Source organism: Strigops habroptila, chromosome 2 (genome assembly GCF_004027225.2).
Source record: "Strigops habroptila isolate Jane chromosome 2, bStrHab1.2.pri, whole genome shotgun sequence".
NCBI classification, from domain to species: Eukaryota; Metazoa; Chordata; class Aves; order Psittaciformes; family Psittacidae; genus Strigops; species Strigops habroptila.
Genome location: NC_044278.2, coordinates 27435516 through 27453510, shown reverse-complemented (window position 1 = coordinate 27453510; position 17995 = coordinate 27435516). Strand labels below are relative to the sequence as shown.

Here is a 17995-nt window from a genome sequence, read left to right as displayed (position 1 = left end):
TTACTAGAAAGTCACAGATAACAAAAATGCCATCGCCAGTTTTCATTAGTGCTTCTCATCTCCTTCTGTTCATTAGCTCTTCAGACATAAGCCTGTTTCTGTTGATCAAACAGCTACTCTCCTGAACACATCACAAGGATTTTATTTTAATCCATGTGCATTATTTTAAGCATGTAATTGATGCGTTATAAAAATAGACAGCAGGCCATTAAATATGTGAAAATTAGCTTGGCTTAAACTGAGCTTGTTCAGATGCTGTCAAGGTTTCAAACAGCAAAATACACCATATTGCCAGACAGATTCAAGATGTACTTGATTATTGGCTAGATGGCCACCATAGTTGAGCAAGTATTATGTGTTACATATATTAAAAATTAAGCTTCATCCAAATGGAAAAAAAGTGGTATTTAGGTTGATAATGCCCCGGAAAATCCTTACAGTGAAAGCATAAAATTTAACCACTGATGGAATGAAGTAGAATTAGTTAACCAAAACCTCCTCTGGGAAACAAATTTGAAGTGCTGAGAAAAGTTGTATTGTTGTCTGTTGAATATAAACTCACCCTGCTTATAGAAACCATTGAAGTACAAAATATGTTTGCATTAGCAGATAAAGGCAGGAAACAAACTTCTAGGAAAATGGGTTCCAAGTACGAAAGGTGCCTCCAGACTATCAGTGCCAAAGCAGACATAGTAGAGATAGAGTCCTCTCCCTACCTACAGGTGGTGAAAAAGAAAAAAGCTCATACTGGGAAGAAAAGTTGTTGCTGTTGGTTAAAAACAACTCCAAAAAGGTAAAAAAGGATCTCAAAAGAGCTCTGAGGAAAAATAAATCAACTGGTCAGTACAAGGCTGGAAAGCAGAATAATTATAAAACAAGTAGTTTTTTGCTAGGGACTCTTGAAATCAGGGAAAAAGCCATCAAGAAAGTTAATTGACTGTTAATAAGACAGTTATTATGTTGCTACCAATAAATTCCAATTTTTTTAAGAAAATTTTGGTGTGGGTATTAAAGTAATTTTTCTATAGAGGCAGCCATCTGACAGCAGGTTGGAGCAGTTCTAGTGAAAAACTAAATGAAATGGTTCAATTCCCAAAAGGAAATGAATAATGAAAGTTCTAGCAGAACAGGAAAGTTCAGTCCTGAAACTACTCATAAACAGGATTAAAAAGCAAACATTTCTACTTTATGAAAATGGACTGTTGGACCATACCAATGATGCATGTATATACTGCACATAGATTTTCCAGAAACAATTAGGCAGGAGGAAGGATGAAATTGGAGCTGACTTCACAGAGTGCGTAGCCCAGCTTTAAAGAAAATTAGTAACAAGATCTAGGAAGGAATCACCTGGAATAGCAACTGAAAAAAATAGCAATCCAGATCAGCTTGTCAGCTGTTCAGAGTGAATGCACAAAGTGGGCTGCAGATGGGGATACGGCAAAGGGTGCCAGGGAGCCCAGGCTCTGTCCTCCTTTCCTCTCCACTGTGCTCCTGCTTGGAGTCCCCAGGAGCTCCTGCAGCAGCGGGGGTGAGTCAGCAGATCTGTCCTGGGTTTTTAGGTCCCACAGACCGACTCTGGGGAGGAGGGTGGTAAGAAATCACCATGTGCTTTTCTCCGCATCCTCCGCACATGAAGGGAACAGTCCAAAACAGTTTTCCAAGGAAGCCTCAAAAGACCCACGTACACTGTCATAAGGCTTACAGTGCATATCTATATTCTTTCCAGATCTTTGTTACTCTGCTCAGATAGAGTAGAAAGTCTATTCTTTAGCTGAGACATCATCAAAACCCTCTGAAGGTCAAAGAGTGCTGATGAGCAAACATGTTTATTTCTCCTATTTCTTAGCTCAGATCACCAAGCAATTTCTTCTTTCAACATATGAAAATGCAGTGTCCTACCACTAGTCAGCTGTCTGTCTCCAAGATTTTCTTTTATCAGGCTTCAGACCAGAAGCAGTACAGAGATGACACTTCTTTGGTTTGGGTTTCTTTTATGTTTTCCTTTAACAGGCTACGTAAGTACCAAATGATCTTGTCCCATTTTGAAGAAGCTTCAGGCTAAACTCTGAAAAAGACCAAGTTCTTCTCAAATATAGATGTCTGTATAGTACAGACAACTGTGCATGTGTACATCTCATGCATCTTCATTGCAGCACCACGGTAATATTTGATAACTTTTAAAACTGTTTTTTAACAGGAATGTTTCCATCATATTTTCATCTCATTTTCTTTTGTATCTATCTTGTCTCATTGTCGAGTGCTCTAGAACCTCTATGAAGCTGTGGGAGCATTTGCTCTGCAGGTTTGAAGTCTTCTTGGCTTCTTTTTCGCCACCTGACGGTGCCTCTGGAGCCCTGGTGACAAATGGCCACATTTTCTGTCCTCTGAAGACCTCTCTGCCTTTTGCCACTCACATGGAGGGCAATAGGCAGAATCAGCAGAGCAAGGTGTGGAGCAGTCCCTTTTGCTCCACTTTCACCTGCAAAAGTTGGAGGTGGCTCCGTAAGGAGAGGAAGTCACATGTATATGCTGCACTATGCATGGCACACAGGTAGGCTTTATGCCAGACCCTTAAACTCAAGAGAGCAATGACTGTAGCTGAGCAGACATCCCATAAGAATTTCAAGTTCACTTTCATGTGTGCGCAGTTTGTACCTATGCCATACCCACCTTTGTGTGGTTGGCAGAATAGTTTGTTGATATGTGTTTTGTTTCTGAGAGGGGTTTTTCAAGTGAAGACAGAACAATTTGTTGTTGACACTACCCAGAATCTGAATTTTAGGTGCTTTTTATGTCCGCATAGCATGACTCAAAGTACCAGGAGTCTCAGTCTTAACAGCATTCTCAGAAGGCTAATACTTAAGTGCAGAGAGCCAAGTTTTAAGTGAATGAATGGCTTCTTTATACAGATGCAAGATGCAGTAAGGAAGAAGCCCATGGAGACCCAGATGGTGGGTGGCTGGACCTCAAGGTCCATATACAGTCAGTGGAAAAGTAAAAGACCTCTACAGGAGGCATGCACAGTCTGAACAAATGCTTAATTCCTACTATGGACTCTGTTCCCAGAATAGAATTAGCCCCAGATAACACACAATCTGAATTGCTTACATCTTTTTTGAACGGGGCACTGTCTGTGTTGTCCAAGTCCCTGTCAGATGTCTGAGAAGATCTTCATACAGTCCAAATTTTCAAAAGTAAAATCTTACTTGCTGTGATGTGTCAGGTTTGATTTCTTTCAAAACCAAGATATTCAGAAAGCCCTATTACCCAGTCCCTGAGAATGAAGCCCTGAAAGACTAGTGCACGCTGCTTCCCCAAACGCTACTTTGCTTTGAAAACTTGACTTAAATTATATAGTGAGCAATGTAAGCCCACTATGGACTCCTCCTCTTCTTCTAACCTTATCCTTTAACTGTCATGGACTCTTGCAACCAAAACAGTATTTAGAAATTTATTAATATTTATTTATTTATTTATTTTGAAATAAAAGTCCTCAGTAATGCTCCAGTAAGGCTGAAACTAGCTGAAGATTATGTGTTTCATAAATCCCCTGCTTGCTTCAGACAGATATTAAGTAACTCCTACTCTTGAAATAGGAAAGTGTGTAATCAGACAAAAAGCTCCAAATGCTTAAGTTCATACTGAAATAGTCATCTTGTTTGTTCAGCTGTACATATCATGATAGGTCTGAGCTCATTGACTATCTATCTTATAAAGGCACTCTAAGATCCTTATCTTTTTTAAGTCTATATTTTAATACTCCTGACCAGTTAAAAAAAAAAAAAAAAAAAGGACAAAAGAAAAGAAAAAGGAAAATAAAAAAGAAAGGGAAAGGGAAAGGCAGGGAGAAAGAAAGACAAAGAAGGGAAAGCTTTGACTTTGATTAGTAGTGATTAGTAATAATAAAGCAAATCAGAAAAGTAGCAATGGATTCTATCCAAATTTAAAGGCAGAATATTCTTCTTTCCCGGGTCCAAGTGTTGGATCATTTTGTGTTTGAACATGAAATCTTCCTTCTCACAGTTTACAATGACCGAAGGAAGGGTATTGACTACATGGGAGTATCAAATTGCGAGATGACGTCACAAGCAAAATTGTCTGTGGTCATGTATGCCTGTCTGAAGAATGCATTTGCAGGGGCGAGCAATCTGTGTGCTGAACTGCCTCCAATGTACTGAAGCTCTTGGGTTACAGAGTAGGTTCAGCTAGGAAATACTTTAGCTTTAAGTCTCTTCTTACTACATACAAACTGAAAATTTCAAGTGCTTATTACACATCTAAATTTGAGCAGGCATTCACGTGGAGGGTAGAGAACACACTTTTAACCCAAGCACTCCTCCTCTGCCCAGTTCCTACATCAAAAGCAGAGGGGAGTTTATCCAAGAAAAGGGTGCTGCAACTACATCTCTGAGAAACACTTTATTTCTCTATCTCATCTTTCAAGCAGCTGAGATCTCCTCTTACTGGAAGAACAGGGAGGGGTACGTGAAGGGAGAGGAAAGGAGGAATGGGACCTATCTGATGGTATTTTCATCCCAGTCCAGTATTTCTGGTAAATTTTTCCAAAGAGGAGTATTTCTAAAATTCTCTAACAGTATTATGCTGTTACTCTTCTAGTTAAGAGCCATTTCTAGATGTGTTTTGTAGTGCTTTGCAAATATTTGACATTTCTTCTGTGTTTGCTCACCTTTTTTTTTTCAACTTGTATAGTTCCATATAATGACCCTACAGAGCCACTTCATAAGGGCTGGCATGGCTGCGGTTGTGCGGGTGGGAATAAATGTGTTTACCAGCAATGACAAAAGAGAATGTTTTCTTCATTACTTTTGACATCTTATGCCAGCATCTGGCTTGTTCAGCAGCTGCAACTGGACCTACACCCAGCCCAAGGTGCTTGAGCAAGATGCCCGAGTTCTGTACGCACCTAACGGCATGAAGGTCCTGCCTGATATCAGGTGCTGTGAGGACCTGTTTAGCTCATTGACAGACAGCTCAACAGAAAGGTCCCGATGCAGCACAGTGTTTAAACTCTCCAAGCACATAATTAAATTCCAATGAACTTTTAGCAGTCAAGTTTCAAGCTGAGGTGCTTGTCTCTCTGGCCTTAATCCAGCAAAACACTTCAGTGCATGAATAAAACTTTACTATTGTGAACAGTCAGATTGTTCAGTCTATTGGAGGATCAGTGGGAACTACTCATCGCTTATAGTTAGGTATGTGTTCAAGAGATTTGTTTGATGTGGCCACAGTGCCCCACGGTAAGTGCTGTTTTGAACCAGGGCCTAAATCCAGTTTACCATGTGGTGCCTTTTTGGCGTTGCTGATTACCTATGAGAGAGCCTTGTTTGCTTAGATGTGGACACCCTCATTTCAGAAGCAATGTTAAGCACTTTTAAATGCCACTTTCTCAAGACAAAAATTCAGCTATGATTCCTTTTTGGACAGTAATGCAGTGGTAGATTTACATCAGAGCACTCTGGCAGCCAAACTGTGAATTAGAAGTCTCTTGAATAGAAATTACAGGATTAGGAGAGTATCATAAACACATGAAAACACTGCACATACAGTCATACTCAGGACATACACAGCTATCAAAAACTGCAAGTAAAAATGTCACCCACTGCCTTTGGTAAAATCCTCCTGTTTTGTTTTGTCCTCACCTTTAAATACAGTGCAACTAGAATTTCATCTCTTGCCAGGTTTTAGCCAAGTGACAAAACATAAACCTCTCAAAGGGGAATTCTGAAACAGTTACAGTAGAAAAGCAAACTTATCAGCATGCTTTTTTCTTCTCTTTTTCTTTCCAAAACATTCTAAGAACCCAAATTTTCCAAAAACATGGTTGTTCAAATAAACTGTGGGGTGCGCAAGAGCCACCAAATTCATTGCTGGTTAAACAATCCTAATATTCCCGCACAACCGCTTTAGGTTGTTGAAACTTGAACTGTGGCTGGAACATTGCCCATCCATTAGGACACTTCTGAAGACTAACACTTCCCATGTTCAGATTACTTAACCTAAATACAAAGAGAAAAATAGGAAGATAGCACTTAGGTTTTCTTTTAGAAAAGCATAACTCATGAATGCCAGGCGGTATGAGGTTTAAGGCATATTAAAACTTGCCCGCAAAAAAAAAAATAGGTACATCAGTCAGTTGTTCTATACTGTGTTATTTAACGAATATTTGGTTCTTAGTTTTTGTACCATTAAGTAAGTGCTTTTTACATAAAGTGTCTGCAACCAGTTAGTACTCTCTAGTACTTTGAAAAACTAAAGCGCTTTAGGCGAAATTTCTAGACACATAAATTCATCTGAACTCAACAGAAGTACTTCGGACAAATAAAGGTATTACTGTATAATTTCTAAGTATTATGTACTATTTCAGCTTCTCCAGGATGCCAGAACTCGTTTAACTTGGGTGCTCCTGTTAGCTGTTTCCCAGTGTGTTGCTGAAAACTACGCGTTTGTGCAAGCATCTGTACTATCTTAAAATTATTGGATATCACACTTTTGGTAGTTTCAGATGTGATCAGATGGTAAGAAATTAGTATGCTGTCCTATATCTAGATATATAAACAATTAGTAGCTATAAACACTGAAATAAATGTAAACCACTTGGACAAACATAATTGTATACCCAAAACATTTACTGAGGCATTTCCATTTGCTTCGTAATACTAGTGGTAGATGTCACATTGCCCACCAGAGGGAGCTCATACAGTCAAATGTAAGGGTATCTTTTATTGGCGTAAACTAATGAGAACTATTTAAAGAGTTATAAATAGGTTTAAGCACTTTTTTAGCAGTTAGCGCATAGCTGGAAGTAATTAATATTAGCTTGTAACTGTAATGTTTTTGTTTTGGTTTGGTTTTCCTTGAAAGAACACTCTTTTGTGAAAATATTTCAAAAATAAGTGTTCACATTCTTCTCGGTGCAGGTAACTTCATAAGGAGGTGGTGTTTCATATGTAAGTAGTGGGCTTTTTTTCTGATTAAACAAAAAACCAGCGAGTGAGGTCCATGAATAAGCCTAATATTTAGAACAGTATTTATAGGAGTACGTTTGAATGTGCCTTGGTCTTCCATGAATATTAACACTTGCCTTGTATTTTTTCTTGTGCAGACATCTAATCAGTAAACATATATACTGATATACTTGCAGAACACGAATACAAAAGGGTCTGACTGCAAGACAATTAAGATTTTTGGCAGGCAATGTTTTTAAATTATGCATTTGCTTCTAACTACTCTTAAAAATACAGAATGGTTGGTTTATTTCAGCTATCCAAGCACAACAGAGGAATGTGACAGGCTGGGGACAAGCTGGGGAGAGCACTGAGATGAAACGGCTGTGGAGAAAGTCTGTAGGCACAGGGCAATCTGGGCTGTGTGCGGAGATATTTCATACACTTATAAGAAAGTCACAAGACAGAGGTGGATGTTTTTTTCATCACAGAACATCACATCACTATCCTTTCATGTGGGTAACTGGGGATCTAGTTAATAAAAGCACCAAAGTCTAATTGTGCAGCGAAAGCAGCAAAAGCCCGTTAGTGGGGATGCATTTATTTCAGTACTAACGTGCCCTGCCTTCAGTGTAGTTTTTACTATACATAGGCTATTTATCAAGGCTGTAATTTATTTATCTTTGATGAAAACACAGCACTTCGCATGGTATTGGGCTCAATGATACTTATGGGTCCCTTCCAACTAGAGATATTCTATGGTTCTATAATTAACAGAATAGAGTCATATACTAATACCGGTTATTCCTCTTTCTATAGAAGAACCATTTGCAATGCTGTGAACATCTTTATCACAGTATAGCTGTTGGTACTAGACATATTAGACAAAAACATAACCTAAATGAAGTAAATATTCCAGTATAAAGTGTTTGTGTAGGCTAGGCTTGCAAAAAGCTTTGGGAAACATCCAAACAAAAGCTTCTTAATGTTAAAGACAACATCCTATACATCCCACTGGTGCAAGCCATAAAAAACAAGAAAGTAAGGAGTTAAGGCACACAGCTCACTCACCAGTTCCTCTTCCCAGCTGTAACTACTTCCTTTCCATCACTTACAGTTCTCATATCACTTTACTCATTCTGAGCACCCAAGGCACAGTCTGGCATCTGGCCACACATTTGTTACATCATCACACAGATCCTCATTTCATTTCCCTAATTTCTGTATTAAAATTTAATATAAAATTCAGACAAATAACTAAATCCACAGACCACCTGCTCTCATATTTTCCTAACAAGTTCAAAGAAAGCAAGCATATCTGATAGCCAGCACCTGCAGGTTGGCAGAGTACCTTGCTGCCATACACAAGCACCCAATCACAACACATTGTGAGACTGTAACATTTGGAAACCATCTCAAGCACATGGTGATCATCAGACCACGTCATGAGATCACAAGTCAACCGGATCTGAGCTCTAGACTGATGCTGGTAACTTAGTAGGGGGTACAGATCCATGGCTTGTGGTTGGGGTTGATTAAAGGAACTGAGGTTTGGAAGGGGGAACTGATGCTTGGTGTGTGGAAAAGCTGAGTGACTCATACTCTAAATCTTGTGCTTTCTACAGTGCAAACCACCAAACTGCAGTCTAGAAAGCCTGGGTTGAGGTTAACAGTAATTTGTGAATGATGGTCATCTTTCATTCATACAGGTATGAGTAACACATTACATTCCTTGTCATGAAGAACTGAAGAACACAGAGATGACTGGCACTGTCTTACGCAAGGTAGATTTTTTTTCATTCTTATTAAAAAACTCCAACTTCTTTGAATTTAAAGTGTCAGCTGCACAGTTTTGGTGCATATCTGAAGGACCATCTCAGTAATTCCCAGTTTAACATTGCAAAACCAAGGGACGCAGTGGAGGAGAAGATAAGGTTGAGGCTGCCCATCCAAGTCTGCCTTGCTACCTTTGCTCCCTCCTTAATGTGCACTATAGTACAGTCATGCAGTCACAATGTCCGGTCACGCCAGACCTCAGGTTTTGTCAACTCTCCCTGCAATCCTGCTCACCAGAGCCAGTGCCCCTCCTGCTACATCCCTACCTAGACCAAACTTCCTGAGTTCCTTTCCCTGCAACCCTCTTTGATCATTGCACATCGTGCACCCTCCACAAGAAAAGAGGCAAGGCTCCTCCAGACAACAGTCTCCCCTGCTCGTCTAGACACTTCCATCTTGTGCATTGAACAAGGAAAGAATTTTATGGAGGAAAAAACAGTGACCCCATGACTAAGACTGCAACCAGCTTATTTCTGCAAGGTGGTTTGTGACTGGAGTTCGAGCAGCACGTGCCAAAGCTCCTCAAGCACACAGCCCAGAGGCAGGCGGAGAACACCTCTGTGTCGTACCCTTGCATATTTGTACCAGCTATGAACAATGTGTAATGCTCACTAAGCCTAGATGGCAATAAAGCCTCTGGGGGAAAGTGGCACACTTTGAAAGATCATTAACTCACAAAACCGGCCAGTATAAAGTTAATCCTGGAAAGGGAAACATTAAAAAAAGCCGCCAAACCCAAACCTGCTGGTCCTTATCTTCCAGGCTTTTCAAGTGTAAAATTGCACTGGTCTCTAGCTGTTTCAAGACTGCATGAGTCATATCCGTCCTAACTGGAATACTTAAATTGAGCTTGTTCAGCATTTGTTACGATGGAAGGAAGTTAGTAATAATAGGAAATGGAAAACACAGGTCTTGTTTTTTCAAACCCTTGTACTTCACTCTTTTCTTAAGGGGTCCGAAGCAAACACATTGGTCATCATAGTGGTATGCTTACTTTTGCTAACCTGAATAACCTGGATAATAGCAAGAAATACACTTTATCTGTGTATCAGACTTTATCTATGTAGCTGCATGCATTTCACAACTTCTTTTGTCATCTGAGCCTTTCACATGTCTTTCCTTGCCTTCTGACCACTGGTGAATTGCCAGGAAGAGCCTCAGACTGCACTGCTGTTTTCCTGAATACAACTGCAGTTGTCACAGGCTGGAGTCAGAAGTTATAAAATCGAACCTTTTGCTGGCTGAACTCAAAAGCTGAAACCACCTTCTAAGTCCTTGGGTGAAATATGGTGTAAAAACATCTTTGAAATAGTTGTATAGAACTCTTTTTTACAATGCTATGCTTACAATGGACCTATTTGCAGACCAATTTAAGATCTCTCCTTAGGTACCAGAAGGATATACATCATATTGTCTATTTGGAAATTACAGCATAAATATGACAAATGTTTTCTTTAAAAACTTAATTTCAGCTATTGAGTCAGCAGAGCTACACAATTTGAAGTAATATATAGAGGAAAAGTTCAGCATGTCAAAATTGGAGATTTATTGAATATGAAATGTTTATCATTATTATGCTCTTGATAAAAAAATCAAGAGGTGGATGATAGATATAGCAGTTACCTCTCAGAAGGCTGTTATAGCCATTTTTATTCTTTGCAACACTTGAATCATTGTCTAGCTTATATTGAGTTTTCTGCATTTTGATTTCACTTGCCTATGAGTATTTTTGGAAAATTCCATTTGTCTACACTCCTGTCTTTGAATCCCATTTCCCCTGCTATTTTTTCTTTAAAAATTTGTTTTCATGAGATACTTTCTCTTCCTTGGTAGTTCTATATCAGTTTTACTCATTTGGACTGTGATGCAGTTTCTATGAGTCACTATTCTCAGGCACATGAGCATCCATGCTGGCAGGCAAATATATTGATACAAAGCAGTTATTTTTTCTTTCACCAGAACTAAAAGTAGGGGGAAAATTTGATGCAAATAGCCACAGTCCAGATTAAATACAAATCAATCAGTTTGGGATGTTTTAAGAGTTCCATATTTATCCAGGCTGGTAGCTGGACAACACCATGAAGTCGGTGTCTGTACACCCATGAAAACATTTCCTGAAGGCTTCCATACTGGTCAGTATCTATCAGTTAGGAAAACCATATTCCCTGGCTACTCTCAAATCGCCCCGTGTCACAAACAAGGCCCAGCTTTCCTTCTCCACATGACTGTGAAGAAAGAAAACCCTCATGTTTTTCTCTGAGAGTATGATTGGTTATTATTCTCACATCTAAAGCATAATGGCTGCACTTAAATAGAAAATTTCAAAGTGAACACAGTTATTTGTAAGTAACATTCTGCTGTCTGATCCATCTCCCTCCAAAGCCAGTCTGTTAATGAAATAATTTCATGTAATTTGCACAGTTTTCAATGAATTCACTGAAATCACCAGACTGGCTGACATTTTCAAAGCTAGATGAAAAAATCTCTAACTAAAATGACAAATTAGTTTTGAAAATTAGAATCTTCTTGTTCGAAAAACATAAATACAGACAAAACTAACACATCCTAAATTCTGCAGTGACCTGTGCTCAAAGCAAAGCCCTGAAGTCTGTACAGAGTGTTTCCCATCAGTGCAAAACTCAGACAAGGCTTTTCCAGCATTCCCAGGCTTGACAACCCAAGTGCATTTTATTCATTACATATTTTTTCTCTTCAACTTTCACAAGATATAGTGAAAACTGGACCAATGAAAGAGGAATAAATACAGTGGTACAGTGCCTGCAGAGCATCCCAGCAGAAAGCATATGCCTCAGATTAAGGATTTCACTTCATGTCTCGGCAGTGGCCAGGGTAAGGTAGAATCAATGAGGGGCACCTACATGCCCCTGCCCCACTGGCTCAGGAGAAGTGGAGACAGGGCTATCCTCTCCCTCTGCTTCTCATACTCTCCTACTTCAATGTCGGGTGCTGTTAGTAACGTAGAGCCTGTTCTCATGCCTGTGCTGCAGGGAAAACTGTGTGTAGTCAGCACAGAGAAATAAATGTCAGCTTATATTTCTTATTGTCCCCTTTGCTGCCAGAATTACTGGGGAACATTTTGGTGTCCAAAGACTATCCCAGGAATTGTTCTGATTAACATAAAATGCCACTTTTATACTAGATTAGTGATAATAATCAAAGCTAAAGTTCTGGCAGAAATCTTAAGTTCATAGTTTTCAATTACTAAGACACATTTCAGTACTAATGACACATCAAGTTCAATTCCAGCCTCATGAAGATGTAACAAACTGCATCTGTCACGCAGAGTTAAAAATACAGGGTGATTTAATAATATTCAGAACATAAAATGGCTTTTCTATATCCACTTTTAATGAAAAAAATACTGTATGAATAGAAATGGAAGTATAACAAAGAATTTTCAGTTGATCTAGGAAAATACAGGGATAAATAGAGCAAATAAAACTAATGTTTTACTTCCAGGTTATTTCTATATGACAGAACTCCTGTCCCTACTTACAGCCATTTATGTTTCAAAACAGTCTATGAAATAAGAACAAAACATCCTCACAGTACTTTTACTGACATATTCTCACTTGAAGCTATCATGGTAGTATTCTTATGTTAATTTTTCATTTCTTGCATGCCCAAAAGTACAATAAAAATACTCTCAAGCTATCTTCATGCTCAAGGAAAGAATTTTTGACCTCATTAGTTTCCTTTTAATTTCATTACTTGCAAATTATTACTGGCAGTACACTCATTTGATAAAAATAATAACATTACTTCAATTTTTAATGTGCAATTTCTCACATTTTATACAACAATGTAAAGTTGACATGGGATAATGAAGTATAGTTTTTACCAGTGAGGAGACCTGTTTTAATATAACTTCCAAACACTTTAGGCATGAGGAAAATAATTGAAAAAATCTTCACCAAACTAAAATTAACGTACATGTATTCCATATATTAACATTGTCCCTGCTGTATGCCTTAGTATGGTCCAAATTTCCAACACAGAGACTATTTATATCATTTTCTAGTGTGTCCATATCATCTTAAATTGGAAGAAATATGTTTAGAAAAGAAACCTGATCTACTAGAACATATAATTGGAATAGATTAACTTCAATTATGTTACTTGAAATAAAATATCCATTATATAATGGATGAAATATCCATTATATTAAGCTACTGGATGGCAAGCATTAAATCAAATATAGACTTCTACATACTCTGTATCTGTAGTAAAGTATTATAACATATTAAACAGACCTTTATTTTAAAATCTCTTTCCAGCACAGGACCAATCCTGTATTAACTGCCTCACGTAAGCTAGTTGAGAGTTATGAGGAACCCTGTCTTTTTTGGTACTGTATTCTGAGCTTTTCCAGTTGCTCTACACACTGTGTCTGGGCCAGCTTCAGTGTTCGATTCTCCTCTGTCAGTTCTGCATACTCCTTTGCCAGCTGAGCAGCATCCATGCTTTCTTTTTCTACTTGTTCCAGCCTGGCAATCAGCTCCTTTCTGAGGATTAAGAAAAAAAAAAGTCAGTTTGCAAATATTTGGCATCGTGTGTTAGGTTAAAGCTGGACTACAGATTGTTAACATGGTATTTGAGTTTCTGTGAACAAAGACCTATAAAATTAGTTTGTTAAAAGTCCTACCTTTCTCTTTAAAAGATGAAGCTGCCAAAATCTCTGACAGGTTTGCTCTTCACTGACCAAACCTGCTAGATGCTGAGGACCTTCAAGTACCTCTAACTTCAGTAAGAGTTGAACATGCAGTTCATGGGGGGAGAATCAAGTTCTTGGAAACCTCATGCTAATATTTTGCCTGAAGAATAACAGGCAATTTTTCTCTCAATACCAAACATAATTGAAAGAAAGCAAGGAGGTTTTTTTGTTCTGTTGGTTAGATTTGTCAGTAAATTCTGTGAAGTATGCCTGGTTTCCTGCTCTCTGCTACAAGAAAAATTACTCTAGTAAATAGTAGGCACATGAATCTGAACTACATATATTGTTTCTGTAATGTGTTTATGCTCAGACCTTAGCCCTGCTGCTCAGGAAGAGTGGTAGAGCTGCAAACCTGACCCCTCCTGGTCTTTCTAAGAGCAGGCACAGGATTCAAGCTGTTGCTTTCTGGATGGAGTCACACAGTGCCCTGTATTCCCAAGAGCTGGGCAGGAGCTGGAGTCTCCTGTATAGTATCAACTGAAATTACCTCAGCACAAGTTAAGATAAAAGAGGTCTTAAAACAAAACACACTGAAGGCATGAGTAACTCACAGGGTATCTAATCTCTCTCCACTTAGTTACCCAGCAGGCTAGCCTGGCCTCTGCTTTCTTTCCCCTGAAAGTCAAATCATTTATTCACCCTTGCTACAGGAAGTCTCTCCTAAAAGGTTCTCAGTTCTTTTGATCATTCTATCTCAGAGATTAGTTAATCTTTAACTGTTCATAGCCCTCTGACTTTATGTGTCAGTCATGTCAAAACAATACTTATAGATCATCAGTGGGAAGATGTAATGCCTTCAAAGTGGATAGCTTTTGCCACAGTCTTTAAAGGAGCCCTCTTATCAGGCTAGATCGGTAATTTAAGACAGGAAATTCCTACAGATTAGCAATTCTATCACTACAGGTCAGAGTATTCCTGAAGTGGTAACATTTTAGTATTTGCTGATCACTTACATTACTTACAGCTGCAAAACTACCAGTTACAATTGCAAAACTATAAGCACCCAGGTTTTGAAAAACATTTCTATTTGGCCTTTTAGAATCGGTTTGATCTTCTCAATTTGATCTTCCTCTGTCTTTACTACAGCTTTAAGTGATTGCACAGTTTTCCCATACTTTAGCTGACTGTTTACAAAGTTATTGCAGTTCAAGGAGTCAAGTTAGCAGAGAGCCTGGGCATACTCATTTCTCCCAACTGTGTCTCCCATTAAAAAAACATAAAAAAAATTAAAAAAAAAAAAAAGAAAAAAGAAAGAAAAAGTTAGTAGCCATTATAGCAATTTTAAGTCATCCAAAAGCTGCAGTGTGTAGAAACCCTCCTGTAGCTAAGTATGTTGCCTTTGTTTTATACCACTGATTTACTGCATAGCAGCTATGCTGCAGCAAAACCTCTTCTCTTTCCTTTCACCAGGCTCTTAAGAGAAAATATCAAGAGCATATTTTTGTTCAGCAGAATTCTATTAACATTTGGTACATTAGCTGTAAAACTTTTAAAAGCAGCAAGCCATTAACAGATTCATTCCTCTTCACTTGGGCCATGCAAGATCAACCAATTTTTCAAATCGGCTAAAATGAACTTATCTTGCTAGGCAGCTCCTATTAATGGGACTATAGGCCACAAAGGACTAATTGCGTGTATGCTTTAGAGAGTGAGAAATGCATTTAGGGACAATAATATTTTACAAGCCCAGCATCTTTAATCACTTCAGTCTCTTAGGGCTTCCTCTAGAAGATTTCTGCCACTTGGGAGCAAAAGAGAGCTTAGCAATATTTCTTTGGAATTACTCTACTGGTGCAATGCTGGACTGAAGGATTAAATTAAGCTCTTCCAAATTACAGACTGTTGACTCACAAGTGTCCAAACAAATTAATTCAGAATCACTCTTCATTTTCTTACATTTACGAGGTTCTTAAAGGGAGATGCAGTAAAAATATGAATAAGTAATCAGCATCTTAAAAGCAGGTAAACCTTTTCCACAGGGACTTTTAGTAAAGAAGTAAAAGAAAGGTACTAACTACTCTATTTGGACTTGAGCCAGGAGTGGCACAGACATGCAAACACAGACAGCTCTATTAATGATTGTCAGTCCTGATTTGATATGATGAGGCTATGTGTAGGCATGGCTTTTGTACTGCTCTCTAGTAATACTCAAGCAGCACAGGTAACATTTTTTCCCCTGGGATTTAGCTTTTGTATTAAAATGTAAACGCATTAAGATCAAAATATACCCATTGCTGTAGTCCACAGTCTAGGACTTCCCTCACAGAAAACAGTTTCCTTGCACTGAGGGAGTAAAATTGCCCACTTCTGAGTCAGCAGAACCTACTTATTCCCTTCCCATCAGGATCAACACCTGTTTACAGGGTAGGGTGATGTTTCAGGCAAATACTGTCAGCCTGCCACAGAGATCTAAAATTAGAGTACCAAGGAATTGCTAAATGTTATGAATGGTATGGTTTACGAAGCTCACAAAAGGATGAAGACAGTAACTAACATTTGCTTCTGATCTAATCCAGAATTTGAACTTAGCTTCCAGAGGTTAAAGAACACCATACTAAGCTCTTGCACCATCTAGTCTTTGTTATGGATGCTTAATAAATAGATCTAGCACTGTGTAATCTATGTTTCCTGTTAATGGTTATCGTGAGTTTAAATATTAACAACATTCATAAGGTATTTTCTAAAATGGTGCTGAGGTACTCGAAGCTTCGGGACAATCTGTAATGTGCAGTTTAAGTGTTCTTTCTCAGGGAGTGGTTTGCGTGGGAAGGGAAGACAAGTGTGATTTGCATCATAAACCAATAAACCACAAGCCATACCAGAGCAGAATTAAAACCCAGCATGGTCTTTGGGAAATCATTTCTCTTGTCCTGGCCTTAATGACTGACCATGCAGAGAACAGAGTTCCCTTACACAACTATTCACAATGAATAAACATCAAGAAAAGTGGCAGACGAAGCAGATAAATCTATCATCTGAAGACAAGCGTATTTGGACATGGACTGATCCAGGAAAACTGCTACCACAGTGCAAAGAGGCACACTTGTCTTTCTTCCATTTGAACTACATATTCAGGACCATGCATCTCTGGCACTACACATTTCTTCCCAGCTAACAAGCGTCTGTGTGTTCTGGTGGCCATAAGATCATTTACTCTTCCCACATTTGACAGGGCTTTCACATCAGGAGGAATCATGACACCCTGTAAGGTAACTGCTGTCTAAGAAGACTGCTCTTGTGTGTTCAAATTCTACTAATCAATTTTTAAAACAATGAGACAGCCTATTCTAATGTAGATGAAAACACGTCTCAGATGCCAGCACATAAAAGGTCCTGAAGTATTCATCACTGCACTAGGGTGAGTTGAGGTTTCTCTTTCTATAAATAAAGTTGTAATTTCCACTACTTGGCAAGATGATGAAAAATCAGGTCTAGAATGGGAAAATCATTAAGATAAAAAAATTGCTGTTCTGGTTTATACCAATCTTTTTGCAGTACCTGAAAGTCTGAAGACTACTCATCTCAATAGTGTTCCAAAAGACCCTCCAGAAACAGTGTACCTGGAGAAACCATCTGGACTTGAGACCTTAGAATCAGTCCTATGGTCATGAGAGCATGCTAAAGCATATGGAAGGATGCCACAAAATTAAGCAGACATCTCCACCGCATGTCCACTGTAACGTATGTAAAAGAAGGAAAAGAAATCATATCCATGGCAAAGAAAAGGAGTGATCCTAAACCAGGTGGTGATCAAATGATATTTTCTGGAGAGTTATATTAGAATTGTCTGGGGGAGGAAAAAGAGCAAACCAGCCAGTGCTAAGAATATAAGATATAGCTAGCAACCATGGCAACTCTAATATTTAACTACATAATCCAGGGTCATTATCTAGTAATAGCAATATAACAAGTGCTCAAAATAACCAGCCATCCCATCCCTTTCACCCAAACTTAGATACCCAAAAACATCTGTTATGGAAATACATGTGTGTTTCTGGAACATAAATTAAATTACATTCTATGACCTAAATGTGGTGTTCTCTCTTCCACACCCTTTTCTTTCTTTTTGATCATGTCTTCCATACCAGAGTGATTTTGTCCCTTGAACTACATATTTCTGGCATAAATGGGAAGAGTTTGAGGGAAGACAGCAAACAAAGCTACAATTATTTGTATTAGCAAAAAAAAAAAAAAAAGTACCCAGTGTTCTTTTAAATTCTTTCAATTCTTGCTTCCTTTGCTTGCCTTTTTCCTGAGTAACTTCTTTCCCCTTATTTGCTTTGTCCTTTGATTTTCTCTTTTTTGAACCTGCAACCACCCTTTCTCTTTCAAATTTCCCATTTTCCTATGAAATAGTTGTTGTCTTCTCTCCCACTCCCAGCCTAGTACATTCTCTGGCCATCTATATTACGTGCAAAAGAAAGGGGCAAATAAGCTCTGTTCTTGGCTTGATGAA

At 38.5% G+C, this 17995-nt stretch overlaps 1 protein-coding gene across 2 annotated transcripts in view; it reads right to left on the bottom strand.

Moving 5' to 3' along the window:
• Nucleotides 1-12171: 12171 nt before the first annotated feature.
• MAP3K7CL (MAP3K7 C-terminal like) overlaps nt 12172-17995 on the bottom strand; it is a 31945-nt gene continuing 26121 nt past the window's right edge. For both annotated transcript variants that reach the window (XM_030477414.1, XM_030477415.1), the window contains one exon: nt 12172-13330. In XM_030477414.1, coding sequence (XP_030333274.1) covers nt 13150-13330 — 181 coding nt within the window. In that variant the 3' untranslated portion in view covers nt 12172-13149. The remainder of the gene's footprint in view (nt 13331-17995) is intronic.